Raw genomic sequence first — 12016 nt, 5'->3', positions numbered from 1 at the left:
AATGTCTTTAAATAATCTTCTTTAGGGCCATTTCCCCCAAATTTGCATACTTTGTAATTAATTTAATTAAGACTTTTAATCATTTGACAGCCTTTGTATCCATGAGATTCTGTGGACTGAAGGACTTATAAAATATATGTATTTTGTTACTGCACAGCACCAAGTGTGAGGGACCTCAGTTAAGATAATAAACCAGTACCTCCACAAAGACCAGCAGTCCATGATGGTCAGGAAAGCAGAGCAGGAAGTATGACATCATCACTGCGCTCCGTTCCGCATGAGCGACGATGGTGAAACCCGCTGGTATTAACTGCTCTAATAGAACATTAGGAGATGATAAAATTGCAAATGAACAAGCACAGGAATAAATTTGTCATGTTTTTACAGGCCTGGCTTCCTTGTAAATGTGCAGACAGCATTGCCTTAACATTCCAGATGTGACCTGGGCCTTATTTCATTTTTTTTTTCAGCAGTCCCCTTCCTAATGAATGTATATCATATTACCAGCCACCATAATTACACACAGGAACAGATTCAATTGTCCGGAGCACATTAATGTGGAGGCTGGCCCTAAACTGCTGCGCTGTGGGCTATTTGATATTATATTCTTCAAAACACTACGCCTGGGGTTGTTTGGTTGCACACATTCGCATTATTCGTGATGTATACATACATCTCAGCTTTCACGTTGATGGAAATTAAAGCTGGAAAACACCTGTCAGGGTGCTAAAGACACTCCAAATGGGTCAAAACAGAGATTGGGTCCTCATAGCTCACAGCCGTACTGAAGGAGCGGAGAAGGGGGGAGGATTGAGCACGGGTTATGATGGCTCTGACTGATAGACAGCTATACAGACGTGCAGATCCAAGATCAGGTTTTCTTTCCTGTTTACCCGCTCCTGGCTCCCTGCTCGGCCCTTACTGGAAGCCCTGCTACTCACCCAGGAAATGGGCTCTGCTTCCAGACACAGGGCCACCACACACGGACTGTGCTAATAGCATTTATTTGTTGTTGGACAAACTTTTGGCCCCTTCCTTATTGCATTTGCCCTGTCAACAGATCTCTCCCTCCCCCCCCCAAATATTGTAATGATGGGAGATCGATAGGTAAGGACGAGATCTTTTAACAAAGGAGAGCGAGAGTGAAAGGGAGAGAAGTAGAGGAGAGTGCGAGAGGTATACTGGATAAATGACACAGTGCCGGTGCAGCAGGGGAACCAAGCCATGGACTAATGCTTCTCATCCCTTATGTTCTTCCACCATCCCGCGAAGAAGAGGTAAAGGAGAAGAGAGCCTGTCGGAGTCACACATCCATACTAAAGCACCACTTTAGGCCTCCCCAGGCTCTCCCGCGCTTCTCTCAATCACCCAGCCCCAATCCTGGGCGAACAGAGACGGGTGCCTCCCCCGTGAAAGCACCCCCTAACAAGGGGTTAATGCAGTGCCAGAGCTCCCATTATTGAGTGAATTTAGCACCTTGGACAGCGCACTAAAAATCTTTATTGCTTTGCTGACCCCCTCGTCATGTTCGTGTCCGTGTGTTGCATCTGGGGCCACCGGGGGAGGCGGAGGGGACTGATTGAAAGGCAATATGTCAGCTGGCAGGCAGGGCACACATGCTCGGGGGCTTGTTCGCAGCAAGGGTTACACACCGAGGGTGAGAACAATTTTCTGGTTGTCGCACTGCGGAGCTTATTTCCTCAGCACCAGCACATTAACTTTTTAAAAAGGGTTCCACTGGAGCTTCAGGGTTAAAAAAAAAAATGAAGCGGAGAAGAGGGCTCAGAAGAAAGGAAATGAATACACAGTGTAAAGAACACTGTAAATAAATGTTTTATGTGTGAAAAGGATGGTAATAAATAGGTTTCCAGTTATGAAAGTGAAAGTCGATTACCTGGAAGGAAAATAGCATTACTGTAGCTCTTGCCTCCTGTGGAGCAGTCGTTGCATGGTACTAACATACATGTATTTGCTTTATATGTGTTTGTATTCATGTATTATACATGGAATCGGTGGCAGTACTGTTGGTAGGAAGAGCTAGTTAAGTATGGGGCTGTTAAGGTGTTTTTTAAGATGTATACCCATTGCAAATTGTAGGGGAGTTGTGGTCAAGGATGTTGGCTAGCAATTCAAAGGTCGCATGTTCAAACCCTGTCAGGGGCGATCTATGAACTGAAAAGCCCTGTTAGCATTTTGCCCTTTAGGCAAAAGCACTTAACCTGATATTGCTCTAAAGGGACTGATCCTGTAATTGTACTATAAGTTTATAAGTAACCAAACAGACTAGGAAAATGTGTTGGTTTTAATAAATAAAAAATAACGTTGCTTTCTAAACATTCTTAAAATTCTTAATTTTATAAAATAATGCATATGATATTAAGAATTGCTTTTAGAAAATGTCTTGAAATAATTTTTACCATTTTATCAATTAAATTATCAGTTTTCAAGTAAATTAATCTAGTGAACAAAGTGAATTTGACATTAAAATTGACACGGAAAGCTAAAGTGGCACATTTAATCTTTTCTGTTATATAGGAGGTGATTCTGAAGAGGGCAGCAGACCTGGTGGAAGCTCTGTATGGGATGCCACACAATAATCAGGTGAGATTCAAGTGAGCACAATGAAACATCAAACCATTAAACATTCAGAGACCAACAGGGCCTCATTCAGTATCCATGCATACACATGTATTTGGGCATCAAATCTGTTAGGTGCGTTTTCACACAGAAATCACGATTAAAAAATAAATTTAAGTCTAACATGTATTTTAAATTTGCTATTACATTTTATAATTTTTAGAAATCACATTCTAAAATTATCTTAGAAATCAGTCATTTGTTAAGACAATTTGTTAAAAATGGAATAACTTGACAAAGTATAAATTATACAAGGTGAAATGAAATAAAAACAATTACTTATAAAAAAAAAAAAATCTTGTTTCACACACTCTCAGACAAGAATGCATGTGCACGAGAGAGTGCAAACTGTATTATTTGTAAAAAATTATAATAATAAAAAATAAAAGCACATTGTGTTATAGGATCAGTGTAAATAACACATATTTTCCACACTTAAATGGTTTAATTGAACAGCACAGTTTAAGCATTTGTTCCCAGTTAAGGCCATTTTAGAGCTTTAAGAACGTAGAATTGTTCCCTATTATTCCCTAACATATCCCTCAACATAAAACCCCCAATGTAATTCCTCCAGAGCTCTCTCTCATTGGTTTGAAGGACCACAAGGGCATCTTCAATGTTAGATCAGTTATGAACTGCGAGTGAGGGTATATGCTCATCGATTGCAGAGCTGAGCATGAGTGCAGTGATGCTGAATTATTTAGGCTGGGCAGTGGATGGAGCATGACTCCAGTCATCCACCCACTCAAAGAGCTCCCTCTCAGGAACCCCTGTCCCCCTAACCTCCACTCGGTCCTGTTGTCTTGATGAGGGTGAATCTGAGGCATTCATTTTCCATCAGAATGTGCGGCCCCCCTTCCCCAGCCCCCAAAACTAGACTTTTCTGCTCTAGCTGAACTGACTAGCAGATGAACACATCTTTAATGATTATACTTCTAGATTTTGTTCTTTTAGTTTTAAGAATATATTGATTCATATGATCATATTCAACTAGGTGTGTTTATCTGGCAACTCATGCTGTAGGTTGTCCGTATTTAGATATAATTTTTAAGACAATTTTCAAAATACTAAACAATAAGGTGTGGGTGGGTATTTTGGGTTTTTTAAATTGTTGCTTAATATCAGCTGTTATTTTGATTATTTAGTGACTGATTGATTGTATTTATTGTCATTTATTGGGTTATGATTAATTATTTAGACAAAACTATTATTATATATACTGTATGATTATTCGAAAGAGAGTGTGTTTTTTTTTTTTTTTTTTTTTTTTTTTTACAGGCAGTTGGCTTACTAGTATCCTTCTAATGATTAGATTGGTCCATTTCTGTGTTGATCCTGATAGGAGATCATTCTGAAAAGAGCAGCAGATATTGCAGAGGCACTCTACAACGTCCCACGTGGGCACAACCAGCTGCCAGGTCTGGCGAACAGCTCAGTCCATGCTGGTATGATGGGAGTCAACTCCTTCCACAGCCAGCTCGCTGTTAACGTCTCTGAGTCCACACAAGGAGCCAATCAGGGTGAGCAGAGATGCCATCAATCTTAAACCACAAGATTATTTTGGCCATTCACAAAAAAAAATTGATTTACTTTGAGAGTTTTGTGTTTGTGTGTGTGTGTTGTGTGTGTGTGTGCAAAGAGAGATATTAAGGATGAATTCACCATGTGAATGCACATGGTATTTTTAGTGCAAAACACCTGCACCTTATTCTCTAACCAATCTCAGTTTGAGTTTAAGGTGCTAAATGCACCGAAATATTGCCGCAATGTATTTAATAAATCATTGTAAATCTTTCCATTTGACTCATTTTTGTGTTAGTGTGTTTTCTGGATAGTCACAGTAAGACAGTGTGCATGTTCAAAGTTATTCAGTAGTCTGCTACCAATCCTTCAAACCTTAGGCAAGTGGGTGAAAAGTAGTGAGATAGACAGCATGCAGACAGATACAAGCGTTCAGCATTGCTACCCTGAACCTCCAGGCTCCTTTACCCTCAGCATTCCTTGGCCTCTGTGACAGTGAATGATTTGTGTTAAGTCAGCAATAATTTATCAGTCGTCTGATGAAAGGGAGAATGAATGGTAAGCAGAGCAGAGATGAGGGCTGCCTTTGTACCAGACAGCGGGGACTCCTGGAGCGAGAACTTCCTGCTGCTTTCACCCATGTCAGCGTTTAATGTCCTGATGTATATTTATAGTCCATATCACTCCTCCCTGTCCAATCTGCCTCTGTAAACCACTGACACACAGGTCTTTCTTTTAAGGAACAGTTTGCCCAAAAAAATGAGATTTTCTATCATCATCATCACTTTCATGTCATTCCGGATGTGTATGACTTTTATTCCTACTGTTTAACAAAAAAGGAGATGTGTGGTAGCAATGCTCACGGTGCTCTTTTTTCCATTCAAAAGAAAGTCAGTGGGTGACCAGGAGCTGATTCTGCTTGTTTCTAAATGTATTATTTCCTATTTCTTTTCCTTATTACTATGCGTGTGTGTTTCAGGTTTCAGTCGAAACACAAGCAGTGTGTCCCCTCACGGTTACGTACCCAGCACGACACCCCAGCAGAGTAGCTACAGTACTGTCTCTACCAATATGAATGGATACGGTAACACAGGCATGACCACGCTGGTGGGCTCGCCCAACTTCCTCAATGGCTCTGCTGCCAACTCTCCTTATGCCAGTGAGTACTGATCCTCTCTCTGTCTGTTTATCGTTCTCTCTTTTACATTTTTTACATTTTGAATTAGGTGCGCTAGATATGAGTATTCACTGAATGAATATATAAACATATATATATATATATATTATATATATATATATATATATAATATATATATATATATATATATATATATATATATATATATATATATATATATATATATATATATATATATACATACATATATAATACCATTAAAAAAATTGGAGTGCGTTAAACTGATCAAAACTGACAGGTAGATACTTTTAGATTGTTTCAATAAATGCTGTTCTTTAGAACTTTTAGAACTTCCTATTCATCAAATAAATCATCAAATATATATATATATATATTTTTTTTTTTACACAGTGATAAGGATTAGACATGTTTCTTGAGCAGCATATTAGAATGATTTCTGAAGGATCATATGACACTGACCATTGGAGTAATGGCTGCTAAAAAATCAGCTTGGTCATGACAGGAATAAGTTACATTTTAAAATATATCAAAATATAAATCAGTTTATTTTAATTTGTGACAATATTTCACAGCATTATTGTTATTAGTTCACAACATTACTGTAACTGTTCAAAAAAACATTAATAATAAGAAGACCTCTTTTTACTGACACCAAACATTTGAACTTTAGTGGATGAATGCATGAAAGGGGTTATTGCATTCTAAACATAAACTGTAGTAACATTAATGCATCTTACACATGTATCTTATTTCATCTAGACAACCAAGTAAGATAGTACTGCCACCGTGTGTGTGTGTGTGTGTGTGTGTGTGTGTGTGTGTGTGTGTGTGTGTGTGTGTGTGGTGTGTGTGTGTGTGTGTGTGTGTGTATGTGTGTGTGTTTAAAAGCAGAAATAAAATCCCACCCACTCTTTTTCTTCAGTCATGATCAGACGCTGTCTATAATGCTTGAGCCATTCGTATAACCCCAATCTTCTTGCGCGGCTTCTAAAATTAAAGCATCTTAATTAAATCAATAAACTAATTGCAGGAGAAGCAATTCAACTTTGGTACTTTGATTCCGTGATGTTAACAAGTATTTTTAACAGGCTGACTGACTCCAGGCTGACACTTCAATCAATGCAAGAGAGCAGACTTTGTGGGCTCCAATTTTCATTAATTGATTAGTTAGGCCTTCATAAATGGATTATGACACTATCAGGAGAATTTACTTGGGAAAGTGCCATAAAAAATTAAAGTGCAGAATAAGAACAACAATAAAGGTAGAGCAGGATATAAGAGAGCAGCTGAAATACGACAGGAGTAATTGTAAAATCGTTGAGGGGGAAAATGCTCTTAGGGTATTATTAATAGACAAAAGGAGAGGCAGTAGAGATGGGGACAGGGGAGGGACCTGCGCCAATGTTGTTCTAAGAGGAGCAGAAAGTGCATCTGTGGAGCTTGAAGACTTTGAACCTCCAGTCAAGGAATACTATAACAATAAATGATCTAACATTACATATACATATCATTACCACCTATCATTTAAAAAAAAAAAAAATCTAATTATGTGCTTCAGGTATGCTCTGATCTATCCTAAACCGTTTTCCCTCTCTTTCATTCATTCCCATCCCTCAGTTGTTCCTTCAAGTCCCACCATGGCCTCCTCCACCAGTCTTCCCTCCAACTGCAGCAGTTCCTCAGGCATCTTCTCTTTCTCTCCGGCCAACATGGTGTCTGCAGTCAAACAGAAGAGCGCTTTTGCTCCCGTCGTGCGGGCCCAGGCCTCGCCACCCCCCACCTGCACCAGTGCCAATGGAAACGGCCTTCAAGGTGAGTGGAACAGCAGAATGAAAAGCTTGACCTCTCCAATAAAGGGCAAGCACAAATATGAACATTTGGTTTAAATCTGTTAATTTAAGTTTGTGTGTGTGTGTGTGTGTGTGTGTGTGTGTGTGTGTGTGTGTGTGTGTGTGTGTGTGTGTGTGTGTGTGTGTGTGTGTGTGTGTGTGTGTGTGTGTGTGTGTGTGTGTGTGTGTGTGTGTGTGTGCATAGACACACCCCTTCAAAATTTTAGAATCGGTAACCAGGTTTTATCCAAGGCTGCATTTATTTGATCAAAATCACAATAAATTACAACAAAAAAACAGTAAAACTATAATGTTGTGAATTACTTTTCTATTGTAATGTATTTTAAAAATGTAATTTAATCTTGTGATAGCAAAGCTGATTTTTTAGCAGCCATTACTCCAGTCTTTAGTGTCACTTGATCTTTCAGAAATCATTCTAATATAACAATTCTTGTGCTACTTAATATTTTGGTGGAAACCGTGATACTTTTTTCAGGATTCTTTGATGAATAGTGAGTTTAAAACAACAGTATTTATTTAAAATAGAAATCTTTAACAACATAAAAAAAGCCTGTACTGTCACTTTTGATCAATTTAATGTGTCCTCATGAAAAAAAAAAAGTATTAACTTTTTAAAATAAAATCCTACTGACTCCAAACTTTTAAACGATAGTTTATGTATAAGTGTGTGTATAATGATTTTGCTGTGCAGTGTTGTTTTCTAAGTGCTACTGTTATAAAACCAATTGAGCTGACTCCAAAATGACAATAAACTAATTATGTTGCCTTCAAAGACACATTGTTTTCACCAACTTTTTTTTTTTGCCAAAGTCTTCCATGCAGAGCACTGTTTATGTGATGCAAGGAATCTGTGGCTATGTAAAGTTTTCCAAGTAGTCACTTATGAGGTTCCATTCCAGTTGAAAGGCAGCTGTCTATGTAGGCAGTTGCCAGTGTTGCATCTCACTTGTTTTGAAACAGAGCTGGAGTGTCTGATCTACAGCCTTCTAACACTTAGACAGCTGTCAGTTTGTCCTAACTTGCGGTAATCTGTTTTTACATTTGCCTCTCTGACCCAATTCCTCTTTGTGCAAAAAATAACTCTTTCTCTTTGTTTCTTCATCTTCCCTGCTTTCTCACTCTGCTTCCAGTAGATCAATCTTTTGTGGGACTCTAGCAAGTACTCCACCGCCAACTCCCTGCAGGGACTGGCCTTCTCCTGAAGTATGTTTACACCTGTCTCACACTCTTTCGTCATCATCCTCTCTTTATATCCATTAAGGCCATCCATCAGCATGACTGTCAGATCATGCTCTCCCTCCATCCTCCCTCGTTCTCCTAACTTATGCTCATAGTCAGTAGGGGCCCTGCTATGCATCTTGAAGAGCATGCCATATGTGTTTCATTTCCTGCCTGACTTCCTGTTTCCTGTGTCAAATCCTCCTCAAAGTTCACTTGTGGCTGTGGAGTGTAGAATACAAGGATTTTGTCAGTTAATTAACTATAGGAAAGTTAACATCCACTGATTTTAAAAATCTAAATGGTGAATCTCATGAAGAAATGTACAGATGGTGTTTTATACCCAAAATATTTAGAACTATTAAGATTATTATGACATTATTTTTCATGATTTAAGCACATGTTCCCTATAAATCTCATTATCCTTATTGTAATATGGAAAAATTCTCATTACTGTAATATAGCAATAAAGTTTTGCTGGAAATAAAATACAATTAAATTAATTTAAATAAATAATGCAAATGAATAAATATGGTTATGTATTATGTACCGACAATTGTGTATTGTTCATAAAATGTGTAATACAAACTATGCTCATAACAAAACTGACTACAATGTAAATAAGATGTTAATGGTCCTAAAGAATAGGTTGTATTTTTCATCCAGATTTTATTATTTTTTATTATTATTATTATTATATACATTTCTTACATTTACAATTTTTTTTTTTAGTTTTTTTTTGAAAATTCTGCCCAAACTGTACATAAAACCACTTTTGTGACATTTATAAAGACATATTTTCACTGTTATCTGACACAAAGCCATAATCAGCATCCTCTGATTTATGACAATTACTACTGCACAGCATTTGGCACTGTGTGTTGATCTGAAATATCTAGACATCTACAGGGGACAATATTAAAGTAATTGAGCATTTGAGGCAGACATCTTTTATCTATGCGAGTGTGGAGTGCTTCCTCTCCGTCTGTTTATATGCACTCAGCACTCTGACCCGATGAATCGATGGTGTCGGTCACCACTCTTTTTTTTTTTTTTTCATTCCAAATGAGGCAGAGACACTCAGGAAATAACCCAGGAATTAGAGATGAGGGGACCAGAGAGAGGAAATCAATAGGAGGGCCAATATGCTACATGAAAAAATCTGGTCTGCGGTGATGTGGCCTACTGAAAGTGGGTGAGCGATGGAGAGAGAAACCAAGCTCAGTGCTCATGGGACTTGCTTTCCTCTTGGCTAATAATGATAGAAGTGATACTAATGTTTGACTGAACGTTGTTTAATGTTTGATAACAAAAATTATTTATTCTAAGCTCAAGCTATTTTTGTTTGCAAGTGTTGGCAAGCAAGGTAATTTGGGGTCAGACTATGTAAACACTGCATGCACTTTTTATTACCACTGCGGTTTGTTTGTAATTTTGTCTCGTAAAAACGATGTCCGCATAAAATGTGCGTCAGTCCCCATAGGCACATGAAGTAAACACTCAGTCGCTCATCGAAAAACACAGGCGAAAAGCTACACAGTCAAATAAAGAACTGCTTTAAATGACCTGTTTTTATTCAAGTCAAATATATTATTTAATTGACTGTATTACACCAATGGAAGTCATTTTTAAGAGTAAAAAAATAGCTCCAACTAAGTTTGTCTTCTACGCTCTTTCATGTAACTGCAAAATCCCTCAGACCTGTAAGAATATCCTGAACGGTCTCCCTCCGAACCCGTGGAGCTTTGTCCTCATGGGAGAGAAGCATTAGCTAATGCGTTGCGAAGCCGTCCTATAGTGTTATCACTAAATTGGATTGATGAATTGTTTCGATATAATGGCTCCCCTGATGGGGAGACTGATATACAGCCTGTAAAGCAAAGTCCCTATTTATCCTGACAATGACCTCCCAATAAACACGGACGCCCTGCAACCTTAGGTAGATCATACAGAATAAAAGATTATCCTCACCACTCGCAGGGAATTGTACATCCTTCTGATTTATGTACAGCTTCAGTGGATGATCGAAAGCACAGAGAATTATGGGATATATTACTGCGTGTGCGTTTAGTCTCTCCATCCCTCCTTCAGTTGATTGAAGCCCATATTTCTACCCTGTTGTTTGGATGTAATCCATGAGCATTGTCTTTAGTTAACCCTTTCATTTCTATGCACAGATTTACTTCAAAACTGTTTAAAAACTATAAAAAGCTTAAAAATTAGCAATTAGCAAGCATTTTTTGCAACTAACAGAAATGAATTTGATCATTTGAAGTGCTGAACTAACAAGAAAAAACTGAAATAAAAACTAAAATCGCATCTAATTAGTAATGTTTAAAAATGACAAAAGCACATAAAATAACTAAAAATGAAACTAAAATTAAAATATAAAAATATAAGCTACTTGAAATCTTCATAAAACCTATAACAGTATATAAATAATTTTCAAATAACACTGAACTGTATTGTGATTTTCAAATGTATAATGGCAAGTCATCACAAGCAATACAATATTTCTTTCTCTCTGGTTGTGACAAAACCAGTCTTATTTGTTCATATCATTTGAGTAGGACATGCTTTCCAGATGCTTTTCTTTTGGTTTTGTTGCATGACAGATGAAACCAAACAATCCCATGTCTCACTTTGCTTCTCTCTCTTTTTTCATGACTATAGCGATCCCAGGGATGATTGTTCCTCCCATGTAGGGGCTCCTGGACTGCTGAAGAGACACATTTGATTTCAGCTCTCATTAGAGAATCTACGCTCTGAGCTGAAGGCAATTTCTGGTGGAGACATGAAAACTGAAACTTTTAAAACTCAGGGACTCTTTTGACAAAGGAATCTCAATTTATGGAAGAAAGTGTATGTTTGCTTTTGTTTTTAAGCTAATTTCTGGACTGCTCTACTAAAGGACTTTCCTCCCCCCCCATGTTTTGGCCCATGCAGAAAGGAGAGATGGATCTCCATTTTATTATATTCATGGGCTTTTTTGGATGAATTTAATTAATTTTACAGGACTGTATCACACAAACACGACACTTTAGGAGCGGGTGCATTCCTAATGTTTCTGAGAGCAGTTACAGTCAACAGCACAGATCTCTGTTAATACTGACCAGTTTTTATATGAACAGACACATTCGTGAAAAATCCAAATGAGAATATTTAGGCCAACTGTTTGAGTACAGAGAAGAAGAAGGGAGGGGTTTTTTTTGTCCCAGAGAGAAGCCAACAAATAGTTTGCCATAATGTTGTTTGTTTTGAAATTGAAATTGTAGCGCCATACTCACTTCCCAATGGTTTTTTTTTTTTGTTGTTGTTTTTTTTTTACAAAGCATCTGGGTACCAGTCGGTTTGAATGGCTATGATGTAGAAAAGTTATTTAAGAGTTAATAAAATGCTGTCATGCAATGTCAAGATTCATCCTCAAAGAGAAGAAAAAGCGACCCAGTTTTCTACAACAAATCAGTATTTATGTTCATGCAAATATTTGCTGCTAAATAGAGCAGAGATATGCAGTAAACAGATGGACTGAAGGAAAGAACCCCTTAGTTGCAATGCCATTTAATAAAAAAAAAAAAAAAAAAAAAAATTGAATTTTATGTGTGCTCAAGGAATGGTGAGAATTTGTTTT

General features: G+C 37.7%; 1 protein-coding gene across 1 annotated transcript in view; it reads left to right on the top strand.

Moving 5' to 3' along the window:
* Nucleotides 1–11191, top strand: part of LOC109102042 (transcription factor COE1-A) — a 123396-nt gene extending 112205 nt beyond the window's left edge. The window contains 7 exon segments of the mRNA XM_042770196.1: nt 2536–2601; nt 3980–4157; nt 5138–5317; nt 6935–7129; nt 8301–8314; nt 8316–8370; nt 11059–11191. Of these exon segments, the coding sequence (XP_042626130.1) occupies nt 2536–2601; nt 3980–4157; nt 5138–5317; nt 6935–7129; nt 8301–8314; nt 8316–8369 (687 nt within the window). The 3' untranslated portion in view covers nt 8370; nt 11059–11191.
* Nucleotides 11192–12016: the final 825 nt, after the last annotated feature.

This window comes from Cyprinus carpio, chromosome A14, assembly GCF_018340385.1.
Source record: "Cyprinus carpio isolate SPL01 chromosome A14, ASM1834038v1, whole genome shotgun sequence".
Lineage (NCBI taxonomy): Eukaryota > Metazoa > Chordata > Actinopteri > Cypriniformes > Cyprinidae > Cyprinus > Cyprinus carpio.
Note: the sequence above shows the minus strand (reverse complement) of the source record. Positions and strands in the feature narration are given on the sequence as shown.